This window comes from Heptranchias perlo, chromosome 19, assembly GCF_035084215.1.
Source record: "Heptranchias perlo isolate sHepPer1 chromosome 19, sHepPer1.hap1, whole genome shotgun sequence".
NCBI lineage: Eukaryota > Metazoa > Chordata > Chondrichthyes > Hexanchiformes > Hexanchidae > Heptranchias > Heptranchias perlo.
In genome coordinates, this window is record NC_090343.1 from 27,396,720 (window position 1) to 27,418,876 (window position 22,157).

A 22,157-nucleotide genomic window follows, 5' to 3' on the forward strand; every position below is an offset into this window, starting at 1 on the left:
GAGATTAAAATAAAAACTTTCTCGAGCAAGACCACATCCTGGCTCCAATGCACCCACTTCAGGGTTTGACCCGAATGTTTGGATGCACCTGCACAACAGATACCCGGAAGTCCTGCCAGAACTTAAAGTCGGCGGGCCGATATTTAAAGGGCCAGTTAACATACTTAAAGCACTTAAGGGTATCACATTTTTTTTCGATTCAGCAAGACAAACGATATTAACTAATACTGAATGTGTCTCCCGTGGCCTCTGAAACACGCCATGGAAACAGAGACGAGTTGGAGACGAGTTGCAGCCGACCCTCATTTGGACCTTTAAACTAGTGATTGACATGTGAATAAAAGGGGAGGTTTTGCAGCAGGGCACTCAGTTCGCCCAGACAAACCTTTGGCTGGGAGTTCTTTGTGTTTAGACTGAGATTTCTTTGTTCAGAATGAGAATTGTTGTATTCAGACAAATTTACCTGCATTTTGAACCCCCTCAAACTGACAACATCGGGAGGGGGGACGCGATGGATCTGTTCCACAGTACATCTGAGGTAGAGGCACATCACCATCCGCGACAGGCATGCCGTGCAGCTCTGGGATCTGCAGATGCACAAGACAGAGGTGTGCCACAAGGACCTGGAGAAGAGCAGAGGAGACCAATGGAGAAGCTGAGGTCGCAGGAGGCACTACCCACGTGAGAGGGTGTACAGGCAGAGGCTGAGCGTCCTGGACCTCTCTGAGGAGCAGTGCCTATGAAGGCTCAGAATGAGTCGGCAGACATCTACATGCTCCTTTATGCAAAGCTGCTCCTGGCTGGGCCTGGTGGCCACACATTTCCCGTCGCAGTTAAAGTCACCACTGCCCTCGATTTCTTCACCTACGTATCCTTCCAGGGCGCCACCGGTGAAATCTCCAGGATCTCTCAGTCGTCTGCACATAAGGTGACAGATGGCTTGTTTGCAAGGGCAGCCGACTACGTCAACTTCCCCTACGACGACATCAGCCAGACTATGAGGGCAGCGGGTTTCAACTCTCTGGCTGGCGTGTGCAGGGTGCAATTGATTGCACACATGTGGCAATCTGAGGACCTCCATGTGAGCCAGGACTGTTCATAAACCAAAAGGGATATCACTCCATCAGTGCACAGCTGGTTTGCGACCACTGGAGGAGATTTCTGCAGGTGTGTACCAGTTTTCCAGGCAGCTGCCATGATTCCTTCATTTTGCACAAGTCCAACAATCTAGTCCTCTTCCACACACAAGACAGACTTACGGGATGGCTCCTTGGAAACAAGGACTACCTCCTGCAGACGTGGCTTATGACATGGCCTGCATGAACCAATTAAAGACCTGTGCTTGAAGCTCAATGGAGGCTGCCACTCTCTCCATTGAAGACATTCCCACACTTACCTGCACCACCAATCCACTAGCAATGGAGTTGGATTCCTCTATGCTCTCCGCTATTGTGGAGAGTGTGCGTGACACCTTTTCCATTACCTTGCAAAGGTGGAGCTGTACCTCAATCATCTCACTCTTAACGATGTCCGCCAGGCTTCAGCATATGTGTCCAGCTAAGCAGAGCTTGGAGAGGAGTGCGTCCCCCCCGACACAGACTCTCCACAGCTGGTCCTGCCACCAGTGTCTGCTCCTGCACACTTGCGAGTGTTGAATAACCAGGTGACAACCCAACTATCTACCTAACAGGACCCACCGAAGTGCCACTATCTGCGCTGGTGCATGGATGGATGTCATGTGACAGTGCATCCTCAGAGGAATTGAGCTCCTCTGAGGAATCACCCTCTTCTATGGCCTGTGCCTCCTCACCAATCCGTGAAAGCCCTGGAAGAGAACGTAAAGCAATATTAAATAATCATCGGAGAAGTTACCATGTTTCCATTGAGCATACTGAGGTGTGCACAGGTCAGCCATTGATAACAATAATTCATCATGTGTGTGAAGGATGTTAAAGTTCTGTAACCAGCTGTCTGTGGGTTGCCAGTCTCACCATCTCCAATGGCCAGGCATGCAACCATTCGACTGATGTCCATCGCCTCCTCTTCTGCATCTGTCATGGGTTCTATTTGTGTGGGCCTCCTCCAGTTCTATCCTTCTCCATTGTGCTCTCTTCATTTTGTACTCTCTTCTCCTACAAGGAGAGAAAAAACAGACGTGTGAAAGACTGAATGTGACGTCTTCACCCGATGGATGAATTGCTTTGTGTGAGACTGACAATGAAGCAAATGCATCAGAGGGTGACTATTAGACAAATACATCACATTACATCAGGATTGTAGTGAGTGAGTGTGATGGGTTCACAAATGGGGAGGTGAGGAAGTGCACAGAAGGTGAAGGTAAGTTGATGATGAGACTTAAGTGGGTGTGAGGAGTGATATGATGGAGTAGGCTTGGCAAGACAGAGTTGGTGGGGGGGAGGGGTTCTTTTCACATGATGTGAATGAATCACCAAAAGTACTCACTTTTCCTGACCTGGTTAGGTCATTAAATCACTTCCTGCATTGCACCCATGACCTGGGCACCACGCTCCTGCTGCTCAGTTCCTCTGTCACCTACAGCCACGCCTTCTTGGTGGTAGAAGCTGGGCGCTTCCTCCTATCAGCCGGGTATAGGACTTCCCTCCAGCGTCTGACATCAGCCCGTAGCAACTCAAGGGAGGAGTCACTGAAATGGAATACTGCCTTCTTCCCATGATGCTGTATTCTGGAATTATCCTCCTTTCTCCTTCAAAATCCATTGTTGGAATGGCCCTTTGAATATTCCAGTTCAAAGCACATCATTCGGGTGTGCATTACACTCACTGTGCAGCTTGGAGACACGAAACCTGGAAGTAAAATTAAGGGCCTTCAATTCAATCACGATTGCTCAAACCGACATGGAATTTTTTTTCCTGGTTTCCCACGCAACTACTCACCCAGCCGCTGACTTCCTGCCGCCATGTTAAAATCATGCCCTGAGTGTTCAGGCCTGACCCGACTCTGAAGGAAGCTTCCTCCTCCAGTGAGTCTCATTGCACTTCACTCTGGTTAGACTGCATTTAAACAATAACTGGAGCATCATCGCCACATTAAACAATTTTGCACCAATGCTGATGTAATAAGCCTGGTGCTACAAGGGGCATATTGGATCACCAAGCAGAGCAAATAAAGGAAAATGAGGTGGTGAGTGGTCTAAATTGGATAGCCCTGTGGTGAAGGATGGAATCCTAGAGCCTGGTCTTCAGTTGCTTCCAAACCTTTATTCACAGAGCTCCACATTACACACACCACACCCTAGATAAACTCTCTCATATATGGATACAGGAGAGCCCCAATTGATACACACCACCTGAACACAATTAACACTAATTGATATAAATCACATGGATACAATTAACAGTGAGGAATGCATGGGCATGTCAAAGCTTACTTTTCATTTTCCTGCTTTCGCTGTGAACAGGCAATACAATACGTCCTTGTGCAGGACCAGGAATATTTACCCCATAGAGTGTTTAGACCTTTAAATGGTACTGTCGTGCTAAATGAATGCTTCTTAGGAAGGGTTCCATTAGATGATATAAAAGTTAAGCAGGTAATTCAGGGAATGTGGCAGAAAGTAAATTGCTAACATAAGATGTTAAGATTGGTACAAATCGGCATATTATAATCTTCTAATGGACACATCGGAGCACAATGGATACTGTTTATGTTTGGCTTATTTTGTCTTTAGAAATGAAATTTTAAAATGTAAGTTCAGTTGCGAGTTCAGGCCCAATCTATCCATGAAATTAGCTGCGGGTTAAATCTAACATCTACACTGGAGGCGATAACTTAGTACTTTATATGCTATTGTGTCTTTTTTTTAACCACTAAGATTCTTTATATTATGCAATGTGAATACTGAGTACATAAATGATCAAAGGAGTTGCAGTGAACCGGCGATGTGCTATGCACAGGAAACACTAAATACCTCCATAGCCTATCACAGGTCTTCAAACACTTTGACGTTTCCCCGGGGAACTTTATACAGGTCCGTCCGTTAAATCGCAGCAGAAGCGTGTTGAAACTGACTAGATTTGATTTCCTTACCACATGTTGGACCTCAGGGTGTTTGCAAACGCCAGGCTTCAGTCTGGATCTTTGCTGTTCTTGGCCAAGGGATTCAGGTATGTGGCACTGAGGGGACCATTCTATTTAGTCGCTGATCAGATTTAGTTGAGATATTTCATTGCTACTGCAGAATTAATCCTATGGTTTTTTTTTAAATGTTGGAATGTCCCATCTAAAGGACAAGCAAGATGTGAAATTTTTGAATTACAAATTTGTTGAATAGCACATCGTTCAACAAGTATTAAAATTAAACTCATAGGTCTTTCCTTTTTATATTTGATTTAGATATTAATCTGGAAGCGCAGATTCAGTACTCAGAAGGTGACTGAAGGTGTCATGACTGTTGTACACATCCGCCTGTGTCTGACAGGCGTGCTATTATGGATCACTCAGAAGTCCGGTGGAGTTGTGCTATCTAATGTCACCGAACTGACGATGAACCCAACTACTGAGATCGACCCTGATTTAAGAGAGTTTCCCTATGCTGACGGCGCTCCCCGCAGTAGACGCAAGCGGCAGATCTCCCGAAGAGACCGGGTTGTAATTCTGGATTATCACAACAGAGTCAGGTCGCAGGTATTCCCCCCAGCTGCTAACATGGAGTATATGGTGAGTGGGAATCTCGACTCAATCGATAACTTGTTTAATAAGTCGGATATCTTGAGAGGAAGTAAAGCTAGATACGCTTGGGGAAATCCTTTCTGCCTTGTTTATAACGTATTCCGGAGTGCTGTCACAGTACAGGTACCGGTTTGACCTCAGTACCTGTTTGGAGGAACACAGGTTAGCAGATTCAAGTGCATTCACGCTCCCGATCTGTGCCTTGCACTAGCCCTAAACTGGAAGTGCGAATCCGCAATCCGAATTCAGGGCCCAACCTGACTCCCCAAAGCAGGAATTGAGACTCCTAGGAAAGGTCGTCTCACACCACTTCAGTTTGACCCGGCATGGACTTTAAATCCACTGCAGTGTCAACCCTGTTATACAAAGTGATCACATGTCTGTTGGATCCCCTAGGCACTTTGTAAACCCACTTAAACTTAATTTAAATGTTTAGAGAGCAAGAATTCTCCACCTTCTAAATATTTAAAATGAACTGTTGGGACAGAGCTCTGCCCACGCCTATATCCAAACCTGCGCATGGCTCTCTCCTGCTACAGTTCCAGCCAGGCAGGAACTAAGTAGCGTGAATGTGGAACTGCCTGGCTGGAACCCTTTGTCAGCTTGGCATCACTCTCTGGACATATTTATGGAACCACTCGTGCTGAGCTTCACTCACCAATCAAACATTAGTTACATTTTAATGTTAACGAGAAGCAGTTGACTCTAGACTCTCTCTTATCAGGGTAAGGTAGCCTATTGGTTTTGTTTCTGGACTAGTATTCCAGAGGCCTAATCCAGAGAATGTGAGTTCAAATTCCACCATGGCAGTTTGAGAATTTGCATTCAGTTTAAAAAATCTGGAAATAAAAAGCTGGTATCAGAAAAAGTGTCCACAAAGCTGTTGGATTGTTGTAAAAACCCAACTGGTTCACTAATGTCATTTTTGATAAGTTAGGTGGAAAAAAGTCAGAGTAAGAACAAATGGGATTTACCAATTTATACTCTTGCTGACTTTTTCACGAAAATTATTAACAAAAGGAATTTTACCTTCACTCTTGGGACTGAGCAGAGGGAGGTTTACCTTGCATCTAATCAATACTTAATCCAATCTGGGACTGCTTGATGTTGGCATTGAATGGTAATTGATGTTGGCATTCATTTCCCACATTGTCATCCTTCATTTTTATGAACAGGAAAATTCATCAGACAGCAAATAAAAAAATGAAAATAGAGTTTAGAGTGACATCCTGGTAAACAATGCTCTAGACTTTTAATAGTACAAAATTAAATGACTTAACACTTTCTGAACTTAGAAAGTAAAAGGTAATTTTTAAAAGATTACTTGTAAAAATCCCCTTACTGTGAATGAATTATTATTACACTTTTGCTTGAATCTTCAATGAAATATTGATTTGGGTGACTATCTTATAATCAGTTAAATGTGACATTTCAGCTCTGAATGCACCTCTAGCTTTATTCCAATATTTCCTCTAATTTCTGTTATAGAATTTACAACATACATCAGACTATTACAGGAGTGATCATCATTGATGTAACATGACTGTGTAATGCTACATTTCAAGCCAAGTTAAAATTTAGCTTCTAAAGGTCACAGCTGGTGCCAGCTGCATAAAGTGCAGCTTGCCAACAATTTACAGTAACTAAGTGAGCAAATGAGAATCTAAACTTATGTGCATGGGAAATAAAGTATTATGATTAAAAATGAAAGAATTAATAAATAAAGTGGGTATTTGTGGGATTGAAAATTCCTTTTTGGCATCTTAGGGTCTTGTAGGGTATATAATGAAATTTTAATTATACTCGTTACAGCTTTTGTAGCAGATCATAATGCTTAAATATGAACTGGCTGATTAATCATAAAATAAGCAGTAAGTTACTCACATTTGCCAATTACATTTTTCCCATCATAAAAATAGTTTTTGTGTATTTCGGAGTGTTAATGGCAATCTGAGGAAACAGAACATATTTTCATCTTTGTACACATTGTTGCCATGAAACATAAACATTCTACTATCTTGACAATTTACTCCACGTCAACTTTAGATCCCAGCTTGTCGTTACGTAATAACACAAAATAACAATGGTGCTATTCTTTTCCATATTAGTGGATCATCTTGAATGACTTAAAGGAATAATTTCTGACTACCTTGCATTCTGGACCTGACTGCTCCGGATATGGGGTTTCTTCCCATCTTTTATTAATTGGCTAGCCTGTCGGGCGGGAAACCAACAAAAAAAAGACGTCCCTACGTCAAAATCCTAAGGACGTCCAGGAAACCCGTACTTCCGGGTTTCCAGTCAGGAACTCCCCCACCCAGCCCCCCCCCCCCCCCCACCCCGCCCTCTTCCCAGCTCTGGGTTAAAATTTAGGTCCATATTTTACTTCTTGTGGTATACTTGTTTGTCATGTGGCATTGGGTTTCTGGTTAGATATAATCTGCACTGGGGTCAAAATCAATCAATAAAAAGCCCTTCAAAGTTATTGCCAAAGTATACAACCCATAATATAAAAAATCCACCATATACATATCTAGATCATATGGAATTATTACAACACCTGAGTATCACCATTCACACTTCTTGAATTTCATCCCTGACTAGCACTATTTCTCTAGATTCAAGAATTTGAGCCAAATGTTTGGATCTATTGAATTTGACCAGATTTGTGTTGACTCAAATGTTAGCTCAGTTTAGTTAGTGCCTCACAATGCACAACACTTAATACAGTTAAACTTCATTAACACATATTTTAGTCAACATGAATATTATGTATTTATTTTCCGTCCATTCATATACTTTAAAATGAGGCAGCAAGCACAAATTGATCTGATCATTGTACCTGTTATGAGATTTGACAAAGAATATATTCTAATGTATGAAGTATCTTCCTATGATGAAAAAGATATCTAATTCATTCGCTAATGCTGAATTTGGTGATTATCGTGACTGTTAAGTTCTGAATAAATGTCTTGGCAAACTTTGTATGTGTCTTTCATTGTTAAAACAGCATTTGCTTTTTAACTGCTTGAGATTTTTACCCATTTAAACTTACATTGTCATCTGGAGATTCTGTTAGGGAGAATAGAAGTTCCCATATAAAAACACAAGGCCAAATGGGAAGTGGCCAACAGCAATGAATTCTGTTGTTATTTTTTGATATTTTTGGACAATTTCTTACATATGGGCTAGATCAAATCTTCAAAACTATTTAAAGTGCTGTTATTCTTAAGATGATCATTGACTATGGCTGCCAGGATTTTTGATACCCTCAGTGAGGCCACAGGGGTGAATTTTCCTGCTGTTCAGTGGATCAGCAGTGTATAAACAGGGCAAGAAAAGTTTAGTTGCAGGAAAATTGGACAGCAGCCATTTCCACCTCTGTTCCGCCTTTAAATCACTTCCCCGAGTTCCCTTGCAGTTTTTAGCCCTTTCCACAATCCACCCGAGTGCCCTCATTTCAGTATAGGCTATTGAGGGCCAATGGTTCTGCAGCTCCCTATTTCCTGCTTTTGCAATTGCAATCACAGTGTACTCAGGGCAACTTAGACTGAGATTTGTAAGGCACAGCTATTGGCAGTATCAGTTGGTACAGGCAGAAGTGAGGAGTTTCTGAGTTTGAAGAGTTTGACTAGTGATTTCTGCAGCTGGGAAGCACTTTCTGTAGCAATTTTTTTTTGCCATTCTGCTTTTAAACACTTGAACTTGCTTCTCACTGCTTCTGACCAGATCATGCCACCAGCACATTTATCATGGAGGGACAGCTCAGGGTGGGGCAAGGAGACTCATGCATTATTTAAGGAGGATGCAGCCCACCAGATATTGCCCCCCCCATAGAATATGTAGGCAGCAAAGGTCATATGAGAACTTGACTGAGAGTTTGTTTATAAGAATATGCTTCACCAAAGAGGCAATGGGGACCAGTGCCACCTACTGCATGTCAACTTGCAGCCATACTCATCTGCCCACACTGTTCACACTGTGGCTATGAAGGTGACCAGCACATTCAATCTTTATGGCACTGGCTCATTTCAAACAGCCACAGGTGATCACTGTATTACCAACCAGGGGCAGTATGGTCATGCATTCGTCAGATCACTGATGCACTTTACAGGAGAGCTAAGGAATTCGTTATGTTTGGCATCACAGCAAAGCAGCAGCAAGAAATACGCATTCAGTTTTATAGGGTTGTTGGCTTCCTCAAGGTCCACAGTGCAATCAATAGCATTCACATTGCTTTCCATGCCCCCATAGAACATCCCCTCAGCAGGAAGGGCTTCCACTCCTTCAATGTACACATTGTGTGTGACAACTTGCAGCAGAACCTCAATGTCAACACCTGATATGCTGGAAGTTGTCACGATACAGTCATCCTTCGACATTTGGCCTTCCCTGACCTCTTCAGGGAAGGCAATCAGGTCAACCGATGGCTTGTGGGTGACATAGCCGACCCTCTGCACGCATAGATGTACCCCAGTAAGAGTGGCCCAAACAGCAGCAGAGGAGTGCCACAATGAGGCACAAGCCTCTACAAGATCAGTCATCGAGAAGACCGTCGGGTTTTTAAAGTCATGCTTTCGTGCTCAGGAGGGGATCTGCAGAATGCTCGAGATCATACGTCAGTAATAGTTGTATCCTGCTGTGTCCTTAACAACTTCGCCATACAAAAAGAGCTGGATTTTGACATTTCTGGAAGAAGGCCCTGGCCCCATTGGAACCACAACTAAATGGAAGAAAGCATCACAATGACCTGCAATCAGAGGACTCCTCAGTGACTGCTGCAAGCTCCTCAGTGACTGCTGCAAGGGATATCATCACTTATCTCATCACTAACACCTTCTCCTCTGTGTAGCACAGTCTACCTTTGACACCAGAGCCTTTGCTCCTTCTCTCCCACTTTCAAATAAAGGGACATTCCGTTAATCCACTACCCATCCTGCAGCATGACAATACATCAGCCTTCTTTGCCCCTACATGACCAGACCAATAATCACCATCTAAGTGTATAAGTCAGCACTTAATAAGTGCACCCTTTCGTATATGACTAACCTCCACCAAAAACAAAGTGTGACGTCAGTTCATATTCTCTTTTAATACAATGAAGTCCAAATCAAAAACAATCCAACGTAAGGGGCGATTTTAACCCTGCCCGCTCGGTGGATACCTGGCAAGCGTGCAGTTAAAATCACTCATGGGACTCACCCCCCACCCCGAACGTCCCACACCAATTCCGCAGGTTCCGATTTTAACCTGCTCTTCTGAGCAGGCAAGAGGGATGATCATCAACAGGGTCCTTTAAATAAACAGGTCAGGCTCCATTGAGGTGATCGAAGCCCGACTATTATTTTAACCAGTGGTCTGCATCAGGAAGCCCTTGTGGCTTTCCCACCAGGCCAACCTAGTGGGAAAAGGAGTTGGGAATGAAAGAGACCAAAAAGGTAAGTTTTTACTTTTTTTTTTGACTTTCCTCATGCAGCCAGGAAGAGCAGAGTGATTCCTCCAGGTCCCACAAGGAAAGATTAGGTCGACTGAGCCTGAGCTTCCCCCCTCCCCTCCCCTCATCGTAAGGCCCTCTTGAACTCCCCCGCCGCGACTAACCTGTGCACCAGGGAGCATTCCTTTTATCCCTGACTGTGGCCTTGTGCCGCCCATCATTGCACTCCCGCCTGCTGGCCAGCTGTCACTTCCCATCAGTTTTGGGCAGGATGCTGACTGAGGCTATGTACTTGAGGCCCGGGAGTTAAAATCTCCTGGACCTCATGCTGCCATGGCTGGGACGGTTTGCAACCCGTCCCAGCCCTACCTGGCCGACTCCTGCCCCAAGTTAAAATCGGGGCTCCAGTCTTTCCTAACATCATTGTTCCCCTTGGTGCCTACACTTGCCTTTCTTTCACCTTTTCTAGTGGTCCCCATAGGTGCAACCTGAGGGCCAGTATTAGGAGAGGTGCCTGGCTGTTCATGTGCTACAAAAGGGTCATGGGACTGCGGTGGCCCTCAGCTCATGGCAGCTTATTCCTGACAGGGAGCTGCTGCTGGCTGCGTTTCTGGAACTTATTCTTGGGCAACCTGGTGTCGCCTCCCACATTTCACTAGTATAGTATTCTGAGGGGGAGGCCAGAGGCCTGACATATGCTGCTATCCTGAGAGATGGCCGCATCAGGCATTCTAGCCGTCGCCATTCCACTGGGCCCTGGATCTGTGCCCCACTGATCAGTGGGATGGCTGGTCTAATGGCAGCTATCAGATCCTGAAAGCCCTGAGCAACTGCAGAATGCATTGACGTCTTAAGGACCTAAATGCACTTTTAACTCGACAGCCTGAGAGAGAAGCTTCAGTGGCTTTTCCACCAGGTGAGGACAGCGGGGAGGAGGATCGGGACCAGAAGAGGGCCAAACAGGTAAGTTTTTTTTATTTCTTTGAGCGGCCAGGAGGAGCAAGAGTACTCCTCCGGGCTCCACAAGGAAAGCTTAGGCATCCCCAGCCACGGACTCCCCCTCCACTTCCCGATCGCAAAACCCCTGTGAGGCAGTCCCAGCAGCTGATCCCGTCATCTACCTCCTGTCGGCGGACGGCCTCCGGTGCACATAATTTTCCTTCGCCTCCCACCGATCTCCCATCCCGTGGAAGTCGGCTGCTGTGTTTTAATGAGGCCTGGGAGTTAAAGTAGCCTGGAACACATTTCTGGCGCAGAGGGTGAGTTTCTAACTTACAATGCTATCCATCCACTCAAAATCCATTCAATATTTAACAATGATGATAGGCTGGGTTATTCACTGGAGAGTTTTGACCAGTCGAATGCATGGTATTGATCACTTTATTCTGGAATATTTTAGATTACTGAGCATTGACTTCACATCTCTCTTGTGATAAGTCTTCAGATGCTTGCAATAACTGGGATGTAGATTGATTTGAAATGCTACAAATGCAAACAGTTTACTGAGCAGTCTGCACATGAGTAATTTCAGTGAGATCTTCTCAGTGAGTTTAAGATAGATGTTTATTATCTCTGATGTAGACAACCAAAGGCATCTTAAAATCTATATTGATCTGAATTGAGGCATTATGGTATTACAGTGGTACCTCATGGTAACAATTTACTTCACAAAGTTCCTGTTACAAGAACTTTTTCCACGGTCATGTAGGAATTTCCATTATAATCCATCGAGGAGCCTCAAGTAAGATGAACTTTGAGGAGAACTATTTTCTTAGTTCTCCCAGGTTTCTGACACGTTCTGACTGTATTTGGATTTCTAGGATGCACTAGGGTCAGATGAGATTGACCTCAGACACCATTCAGTGGTGGATTCAGAAAATGTTGGTGCAGGATTTTCAATAATGGTATTACAAGTCAAAAAAACTGAAAACACTGCAGAACATTGGGAGCATTTATATCCCTCAATCTGATGGTTCTGCTATGCTTTAGATCAGGCTGGGTAATTTCTATATTCAGTATATCAAATGAAGTTTACCATCTCACTTTGCTTCTCTCACAGCTCTGGGATGACAGACTAGCAAAATCTGCTGAAGCTTGGGCAGCTCATTGTATATGGGATCATGGACCGACAAGCCTGATGAGATATGTTGGTCAAAATATGTCTATTCAGTCAGGCCGGTAAGTAAAGAAGGCTCGTTCCCTAGTTAAGAAAAAGAACCATTTGGACATATGGAGGGTAATTTCAGTTTGGGCGCAGGTGGAAAATTGGCTGTTACAGATCGGCTGCCCGTTATACACCCCAGGCTGTATAATGGGTGGCTTATCTACAACCGTCAGTTTTCCACTTCCAATGCCTGAAGTGAAAATTCCTCCCACAATATATTATGTGAAATTAAATGTTTCTGTGTGTTGTTTATTAAGTTAACTCAGCTGTGGTTCCCGACTTATACTGGGGTATGGCTTCTCCAGTATCTCACTCAAATGGCTATTCTTTGTCTGTGAGCCTAAACAGTGAGTGTCAGTAGGCTATTCAACCCTGGGGACATCAAACTTAAGATTAACCCTCTCTTCACCCAACATTCATATCTATGCACTTTTCAGCAGGCGTCATTGGATAGTGATGAGGAATAGGGACACTGTCAGACTTTTTTCCCTCTCCCTGGCTTGGGAGCAGATTTGGATAGTAGCACCCCTATCTGAGTGCTTGTTAGGGTGAAAGATAAAGAGGACACTGGAGAAATGGGACACCTCTTTCAATTCACAACTAGTGCCATTACAGTTGAGTCAGAATAACAGGAACAATTGATTCAACGTGCCATTCCTATTTATTTTTTTCTATAAAATTCCCAATTAATGCTTCCTGATGCATTATGCATTTATCAGGATTCAATAATTTGCAGACTTCCTTAGACAGAAACAGTGTCCATCTACAGTACACAGCAGCTCCACCTATAACAATGGAATGTTTTTTCCCACTTCCTGAATCTGAACTCTTTCAGTAATAAAATGCAAGTCAAACTCAAGGCTATTTGTGCTGCTGACTTCAGATTATGATTGTAAACAATTTTACAACACCAAGTTATAGTCCAGCAATTTTATTTTAAATTCACAAGCTTTCGGAGGCTTCCTCCTTCCTCATTTACCTGAGGAAGGAGGAAGCCTCCGAAAGCTTGTGAATTTAAAATAAAATTGCTGGACTATAACTTGGTGTTGTAAAATTGTTTACAATTGTCAACCCCAGTCCATCACCGGCATCTCCACATCAGATTATGATGTGGAGATGCCGGTGATGGACTGGGGTTGACAATTGTAAACAATTTTACAACACCAAGTTATAGTCCAGCAATTTTATTTTAAATTCACAAGCTTTCGGAGGCTACCTCCTTCCTCAGGTGAACGATTTTCACATCGTTCACCTGAGGAAGGAGGTAGCCTCCGAAAGCTTGTGACTTCAGATTAGACTGAAGCTATCAGAACTTATTTAACTGTAACTTTTAAAATGCACGGCGAGCTATCTTGATTTATTCTTTGTAAGTAGGATATATCAGTGGATTCCACAGCAAGGAGAGCAGCCATAGAAATCATATCTTTTGTGAGGTCATATCAAAGATATTCAGTCTGTCAAAAAGAGAATATACTAAGCTTACATAAGTTGTATCTTTGTGCAGAGTTATGACCCTCATACCTGGAATGATGGATCTTTTACAGACCAGCTACTTGCGGTATAAGTAAAAGTTGCCTGTGACCTCTGCACATTGCCATTTATAATACATAGATAACTGGAAAGATGTTGGTTTTTCCTTTGCCATGTAAAATGCTGAATGGAAAGGAAGCCCATGACATTTAATATGTTGCAGTTTTCTCTGTGTCATGTTTTTAAAAGTTAATATTACAAAAGTAACATTGGAAATCACGGAGATCAGCTTCATCAGTGCAGGTTAGAAGTAGGCAAGTATTGCTCGGCTCGATGGAAAGATTAAGAAATACCACAAGCACAGGTTATTGCCACTGAGTTTAGAAGATTTTTAAAAGAAACCTTAGTAGCTGAAGTAAAGAAAGTATTATACAGTCTCCTTCACCAATGGTGTATTTTGTGAAAAGTTTTTATGTATAATTGATAATATTTTTGAAGAATGATTAATTTTCTTATTCTGCTGAGTTCATGTGGCAATTCTGTCCAAGTCTTTACTCTACTCATTTGATGTGTTCTTTATTAATGTGAAATTATATTGGTTTATGTTCTGGAGGCGTTGTGTTCATGCGGGCTGAATTATCTCAACGAAGGGATTGCTGAATCCTGTGCTAGTTATACTTGTAAAAAAATAATGTATTTCTTATTTCCTCAGCCATCTGTCTATTATAGATCTTTTGAGGGCCTGGTATGATGAAGGGCGCTATTACTCCTATCCTTTTCCTGGAGAATGCAACCCAAGATGCCCTGATAAATGCAGTGGAGCAGTTTGTTCCCACTATACACAGGTACCACACAACTAATTTATTTAAATAGAGGACACTGACTACTTCTCAGTAAATTATAGTGCTGTAATGCTACAATGGGAAAAAAATCATGGAGTGCTATTACTGTATATTCATAAGTGAGTCACAGTTAGTACAAATATTTACCTCTGACATCGAACAAGGACAGTTTTTTTTAATATGCAGGAAACCTGAAACAAAAACAGAAAATGCTGGATAAATTTCGTAGGTACACCTTTGCACGAGAGTCACCATTTTTCGTCTCTTTCCAGCTGGTTAGAAAAATGTTTAGCTGGATGTTCAACCGATGAACTCTTTTTTTTGTGATGGGAGGCAGCGTTCCAAATTCTTATCTTTCACCTTTGTTTTGTTCAGTCCTATTAAGGACCTCATTTATCTTTCAATTTCCCACTCTGATGAAGGGTGTACATCTGAAATGTTAACCTGACTTTTCTCTTTACAGATGCTGAATGCCTGCTGTATATTTCCAGTATTTTCTGTTTTTAATATATCGACCTGTTACAGTAAAATTCTGTTATATTGCTTTCAGTGTCTCTGATCATGATGCTTGAAAAGCTCTTGATACTTTTTTTCAGACTAATATCTGGAATTTACCACTCTAACTCTCTGCTGATCAAATATAATTAGTGCTGTAAGCATTGGGGAATGTCAAGAGTCTGGTCTGATTGGGTCATCTTTTTAAAGAGAATTAGTGGGATATGAGACCAGGCAGTAGTTACTTACAATGCTTTTTATATTTCAGCACCTATTTTCTTAATGAAATATATGTATTTTTAATCACTTATATCTGTATAATCTGTGCAGAAGGTATTAAACATTGAAGTGTGAATGGTGCACCTCAGTTACCATTTTCAGTGCAGTGATTTTAAAATTAATTTAAATTAGGATTGTACTTTACTTTTCAGATTGTCTGGGCTGCATCAAACAGAATAGGGTGTGCTGTCCATACCTGCAATAACATGAAAGTGTGGGGATCCTCATGGCGTCACACTATATTCCTAGTGTGCAACTATTCTATAAAGTAGGTATCGGTTTCAGTTTAAACTATATTCAGAATGAGCATGTACAGGGATGGCTCATTACAGCAGATGTAAACCTAACAGGATAATGTAAAACATTTTCCCTGTCTAAAACACAATTTTAAAAAGAATTGGAACAGAAGTGTTATGCAAAATATGTGTTTTAATGGTAATATAAAGTCCTGTGCTTAGCTGCAGATGCCCAAATTAATAACTATTACAATATTACATAACTGCTTAACGCCATCATATGACTGGTAATACTAATATAACATAATGTACTACATGTAGATCGGGGTCACTAAATGAAATAGTATTGACGGGCAGATTTCTAGTTTTACATTAACTGATTAGATGCCAGTGAGATGCATCTTCTGTGAACTGTCATCTGTGCTACTTTAAAATGAAATGGCAAAGCAAGAACGCTTATGTCAATTACTGGAAATAAATTGTTGAGTCATTTCCAACCTGGAATTGATATAAAGTTAGTTCAATAATTACACGGATTGTTAAGCATTGGACAGGTTAGAGTTGCACACTGCAGACATTATCAGCTCAGACTTACGTTAACATACAGCTAGCAACCTCCTCCCTTAAATTTGGCATATACTGTAAATTACAGAGTTCACAGCCAGTTATCTCACTTCAGTGAAGAGCTGACACTTTGTTTAAGGCATTGTCCTAGCAGAAGGAAAGGTGCATGAAAGTAGGCAGTGATTACTGCACAATTTCTAATATTGTACAAACTAGAGCGCATTAAAATGATCAATGTTATTTTATTTTTCTACCACAGAGGAAATTGGATTGGAGAAGCTCCATACAAATCAGGAAAACCGTGTTCAGCTTGCCCACCCAGCTATGGAGGCTCCTGTAGTAACAATCTATGTGTTCCAGGAGTCAAGTCAAATAAGCTGTTCCTGGTCAAGTAATTTATGTTGTGTACATTTTTTTGGAGGAGGGGAAAGGTTAATAATGTGTCCAGTTTCCTATTTGCAACTAAATTATAAACCAACCGGTTCAGTAAAAACAATAATCAGGAATAACACTGAAAGGAAAGCTCTTAATGCTGTCTTACCATGCTGTGACATAGTTTACTGACAAAAGTAATACAACTATTCAAAGATAACATATTTCTTTATGAATGAGATCATTAATCCTTACAAATCAGGAATGGTTTTCACATGCGAGGAAAGATACCATTGATGGTATGAAACTTTATTTAAAAGAAAACACCATAAATTTGAATTGTTTCCATTTTCTGGTATCCCAGGTAACCACCAGCAGTGGCAGTGCCCACTGGATTTCAGTCAGTTCTCAAGTAAAGCAACAGGTTGATTTTACTTTCCTTCCCTGATAACTTGTTCAAAAGGTAATTACAGAAGACTTTTATGTATATTTATAATTAAGTGCATTTGGGAGCATGAGTAGAGAATGTTACCTCCTCATTGATGGGGTAATCACTCAACTCTTGCCTGTGTACAGATGGCTAACCTGCACCGTTCTAGAGCAAAGGAGAGAATCTCAAAGGGAAGAACCTCCAACTGCATGGAAAATTGTATTGTAGTCTCAAAATTTCAGTTTTTTAAAGGTGTTGCGTAATACAGCTTAGTCCTGTGGCTACAGACAGCATGAACAAATGGTACTAGGTAATATATATTGTTTTTAAAAAAATACTTGAATTTGGAAAGTTCAACACAAAAACATTGCAAATCAAGATCGCCCTCTATTGGACATATCACAACACTGGCGAGTTCACAAGCTGATCTTAAAGAGATAACGTAGGGTGAAACTGAATCTCATATAAGCGTTCTCATATTTTGCTTTCCATTATTTTACTCATTTTTATTAATCATTCCAATAGCATTCTCAGCCTCCCTAGCTGATTAAAAGGCCAACAATGAGTGAATACATTTCACTGAACAAAATAAGTCAGAATTGAAAATGAAAATATGATCTCTATTGTTTCATAAAGAATGCTGTAGGATAAGGCAGCTATACAGCTACTTCAGGAGTACTGTAGCTGCACTAAGATCCAAATTGTCAAGACTCATAGTTCGGACCTTTGCACAGTTACAACACGTATCAATTGAATTCTCCCCTTTTCAAATGAACAAGGAGCACTTCAGTTATAATAATTTCATTTAAAGATTCACTGTCATCAGGAATGTTTGCCTTCCAAACTATAAATTATGCATGAGATCCAGTGGTGGAACTGGGAATAATCTTTTTGGCACCATGTTAAAACAGTGGACTGGATGTCCCACTGGGTGGCAAGTGATTTAAAAATGTACAATAGTGAACATCAAACAAAACCATCTTCCCACTGACATACATATGATGATGCTGCAATAAAGTCATTTGGGGTGAAATAGTGGTAGGTCAGCTGAATAATCGTTCACCTACTGATCATCCGTTTTTTGTAACTCAGCAGTAACTAATTGAAATTCCCCTTTCTTTTAAAAATATCTGGCCTCTGAGTCTTATCCTCAGTTGAGCTTGAAGACCACTTGAGGGGGTTGTTAGAAAGTTTCTATAATTGATTCAACCCAGCCTATTCTTAACCGGTGGGTTAGACTTCCTTTCTCACCAGTGGTGTCTGAGTTTCTGGTGGCATTTGACTGTTGAACATTTACATATTGCAATCTGGTCCTTGCCATCAACACTCATGAATGCCAATGTGGCACCAAAACATATTTACCATCAGCAGGAAGCCCATCCATTCAATGGAAAATCCTGCACAATGATGTTTCCAAACAGTTCCAAATATCAAATCGCAAAAGAAGATTTTTATATCATTCTCATCTGTGTTCTTAAATGCACGGTGCTGGAGAATGCTTTGCCACTATCGTATCCTGAAATGGCCACTGTACAGGAATTTCTAGCTTGCAAGCCAAATACTCTTGGCAACAAAAAAAGAAAGTGCAAATACTGGAAATCTGAAATAAAATCAGAAAATGCTGAAAAAACACGGTAGGTCCACCAATATCTGTAAAGAAAACAGACAACTTAATGTTTCTGTTGTGGACTCTTCAGGAGACTGGAAGATAAGTGAAACATTTAATGAAACTGAAAAAAATAAAATGGAGAGGAGAGATTGGGAGGATTAGAGATAATGGGTACTGCCCCGTATTGTTTAATTCCATTAAAAGGCTCACGTAATTTCCAGTTTCAGTTCTGATGAATGGTTCATATCCAAAACATTACCCTGTCTTTGCTCTTTACAAATGCTGTGTTTCCAGTAGTTTCTGTTTTTACTTAATGCTGGTTTTTCTTGTACCTGTGCCACCTAGTGGTAGCAGGTTGTGCTTGTAGGCAGATTAGAGCAACATTTTGGAAATTTTGGAAGTGAGCAAAGCTTTTGTCATAGAGTCATACGGCACGGATAGAGGCCCTTCGGCCCATCGTGTCCGCGCCGGCCATCAAGCCCTGTCTACTCTAATCCCATATTCCAGCATTTGGTCCGTAGCCTTGTATGCTATGGCATTTCAAGTGCTCATCCAAATGCTTCTTGAATGTTGTGAGGGTTCCTGCCTCCACAACCCTTTCAGGCAGTGAGTTCCAGACTCCAACCACCCTCTGGGTGAAAAAGTTCTTTCTCAAATCCCCTCTAAACCTCCTGCCTTTTACCTTGAATCTATGTCCCCTTGTTATAGTACCCTCAACGAAGGGAAAAAGCTCCTTAGTATCCATCCTTTCTGTGCCCCTCATAATTTTGTACACCTCAATCATGTCCCCCCTCAGCCTCCTCTGCTCCAAGGAAAACAAACCCAATCTTCCCAGTCTCTCTTCATAGCTGAAGCGCTCCAGCCCTGGTAACATCCTGGTGAATCTCCTCTGCACCCTCTCCAAAGCGATCACATCCTTCCTGTAGTGTGGCGACCAGAACTGCACACAGTACTCCAGCTGTGGCCTAACCAGTGTTTTATACAGCTCCATCATAACCTCCTTGCTCTTATATTCTATGCCTCGGCTAATAAAGGCAAGTATCCCATATGCCTTCTTTACCACCTTATCTACCTGTTCCGCCGCCTTCAGGGATCTGTGAACTTGCACACCAAGATCCCTCTGACCCTCTGTCTTGCCTAGGGTCCTCCCATTCATTGTGTATTCCCTTGCCTTGTTAGTCCCTCCAAAGTGCATCACCTCGCACTTTTCCGGGTTAAATTCCATTTGCCACTGTTCCGCCCATCTGACCAACCCATCTATATCGTCCTGCAGACTGAGGCTATCCTCCTCGCTATTTACCACCCTACCAATCTTTGTATCATCAGCGAACTTACTGATCATACCTTTTACATTCATATCCAAGTCATTAATGTAGACCACAAACAGCAAGGGACCCAGCACCGATCCCTGTGGTACCCCACTGGCCACAGGCTTCCAGTCACAAAAACAACCTTCGACCATCACCCTCTGCCTTCTGCCACTAAGCCAGTTTTGTATCCAAAGTGCCAAGGCACCCTGGATTCCATGGGCTCGTACCTTCTTGACCAGTCTCCTGTGGGGGACTTTATCGAAGGCCTTACTGAAATCCATGTATACCACATCCACTGCGTTACCCTCATCCACACGCCTAGTCACCCCCTCAAAAAATTCAATCAAATTAGTCAGACATGATCTTCCCTTGACAAAGCCATGTTGACTATCCCTGATTATTCCTTGCTTCTCCAAGTGGAGACTAATTTTGTCCTTCAGAATTTTTTCCAATAATTTTCCTACCACTGATGTTAGGCTCACTGGCCTGTAGTTCCCCGGTTTTTCCCTACTCCCCTTCTTGAATAATGGTACTACATTAGCGGTTCTCCAGTCCTTTTGTGCTTCTGGTTATTTTCTTATATTTGACACATTAATCTAACCTCTGCACATTGTATGCACAGTAATTTCCCTCAGGCAGAGCTCACTGTAAAACTACAAATATTTTTTTAAAATTAACTTTAACATATTAATCACAACTGGTCACAAGAAAATATGCCAGGACTTCCTTGATAACTGAGTGAATCCACCATATGCTGTGATAGTGAACGATGCAGGCCAGGAGGGGTCCGACGCTCAATCCCTGGTCTGTATGCAATTAGCCAATTTTAGCTGAAGCAGCAGTGTGCCACTAAAAGTGGCTTCAGTATAATTAGACTGGGAAACATTGACCACTTATCATTGGTATCTAGTGGCACCAACCAGAAATGAGTATGAGTGACCGTTGGGTATGGAATGGTTGGGAGCATTTATTGAGGACTCCCTAATAGTTGAATGGCCTACCAGTGCTCACTGTCCAGGCTCACACATGAAGAACAGCCACTTTGGTGAGACATCATGGAACTGTACCCCACCATGAGTAATTGCAAAATGAAGAGGAGGAGAGGTAACGGTTGAAAATTAGAGAATGAAAAAAAAATCTGTCATCTCATCTTTACTCAAAAGAAACCTTTTCTGCCATGAAATGAGGTAACTAATCTCAGTTGGGCCATTGTGGGAAAGCATTGAGTAAAAGTAAGGTGCTTCCCCACAAAAGCAGAGGAAATAAGCATGAGAATTATCCTGGGATGTACTCGCACATCTACTAGTGAGTAAGTTGACTGCGGAATTGGCAGAGGACTGAGAAAAGACACCTTCCCAGCCCACTCAGCTGAGTATAGTACATGGACCAGGGTACCTCAGAGAAAGGAAATGGGGAACAAAATAACAAAACAGATGGTTACCAGTGGTGTCTAATGACTGCCTCACTTCCCATTGGAACGAATGGAAACTAATAAGAATGAAAGAGAATGGACAGGAATGAATGGCTACAAATAGAGATAAAAGGGAAATAGACATGTAAGATATGTTATTCAGGTAGTGTGATGATGTGACCAGCACACGGCAGTCATTTCAGGCTTTATCCAGGCAACAGCAACCACCATCAGTATTGTCAAAACAAACTTATTTAATAGAGAAATAACACTGATGATTTCAACAACACTGAGAATGAATAAATATCTTGTCAAAAACATGTCAGCTGGTCTTCAATTACTTGATGTATCCAATTAAGAAAGTTTATACACTAGTTGCTTTTTGTAGTACACCTCATTCTTTTTACCATTTTAAGAAATAAAATCTATAACTGCATTTAAAATCAAATATATTCCATAAAAGTAGTATTGTTGTTGCAGCATGACTTGGTCAGCATTGGCATTATCATATAAATTAGATTTTATATTTGAAATGGCTACTAAAAAACATGATGGCTATTAAATAGTGACAGACAATTCATTTCAAAATGATTTATTCAGAGGTTAGTTGTGCATGAAAAGCTTCAAAGCCTTTCAACTTGCTTATTTGTGAGAAAAGCAAATCATGCAATTTTACAATAATTTTAAAATTGATTCATGGAGGCTGAAACTTCAGCATTTGGGTTTCAACTGACAGTGCACCATAATCTGTCATGCAAACCAGTTGCCTGTTTGGACAAATAAAGCTGTCTAGTTACATATTCTGTGCAATTAGAATATTTCAGCTATAAA

The 22,157-nt window shown here is 41.8% G+C and overlaps 1 protein-coding gene across 1 annotated transcript; it reads left to right on the plus strand.

The window, feature by feature from the left end:
- Positions 1 to 4,425: 4,425 nt before the first annotated feature.
- Positions 4,426 to 16,589, plus strand: LOC137335265 (peptidase inhibitor 15-like). Its single transcript, XM_068000548.1, has 5 exons — positions 4,426 to 4,698; positions 12,204 to 12,322; positions 14,491 to 14,623; positions 15,547 to 15,662; positions 16,454 to 16,589. Exons 1-5 carry the CDS (start codon positions 4,426 to 4,428, stop codon positions 16,587 to 16,589), a joined length of 777 nt encoding a protein of 258 aa, XP_067856649.1.
- Positions 16,590 to 22,157: the final 5,568 nt, after the last annotated feature.

What these genes read in the sequence shown, in the direction of transcription:
- LOC137335265 (XM_068000548.1), top strand. Translation starts at nt 4,426, where the DNA reads ATGACTGTTGTACACATCCGCCTGTGTCTGACAGGCGTGCTATTATGG. An exon ending in TTTGTTCCCACTATACACAG is followed by an intron (nt 14,624 to 15,546) that starts GTACCACACAAC and finishes TTTACTTTTCAG; the next exon opens with ATTGTCTGGGCTGCATCAAA. An exon ending in GTGTGCAACTATTCTATAAA is followed by an intron (nt 15,663 to 16,453) that starts GTAGGTATCGGT and finishes TTTCTACCACAG; the next exon opens with AGGAAATTGGATTGGAGAAG.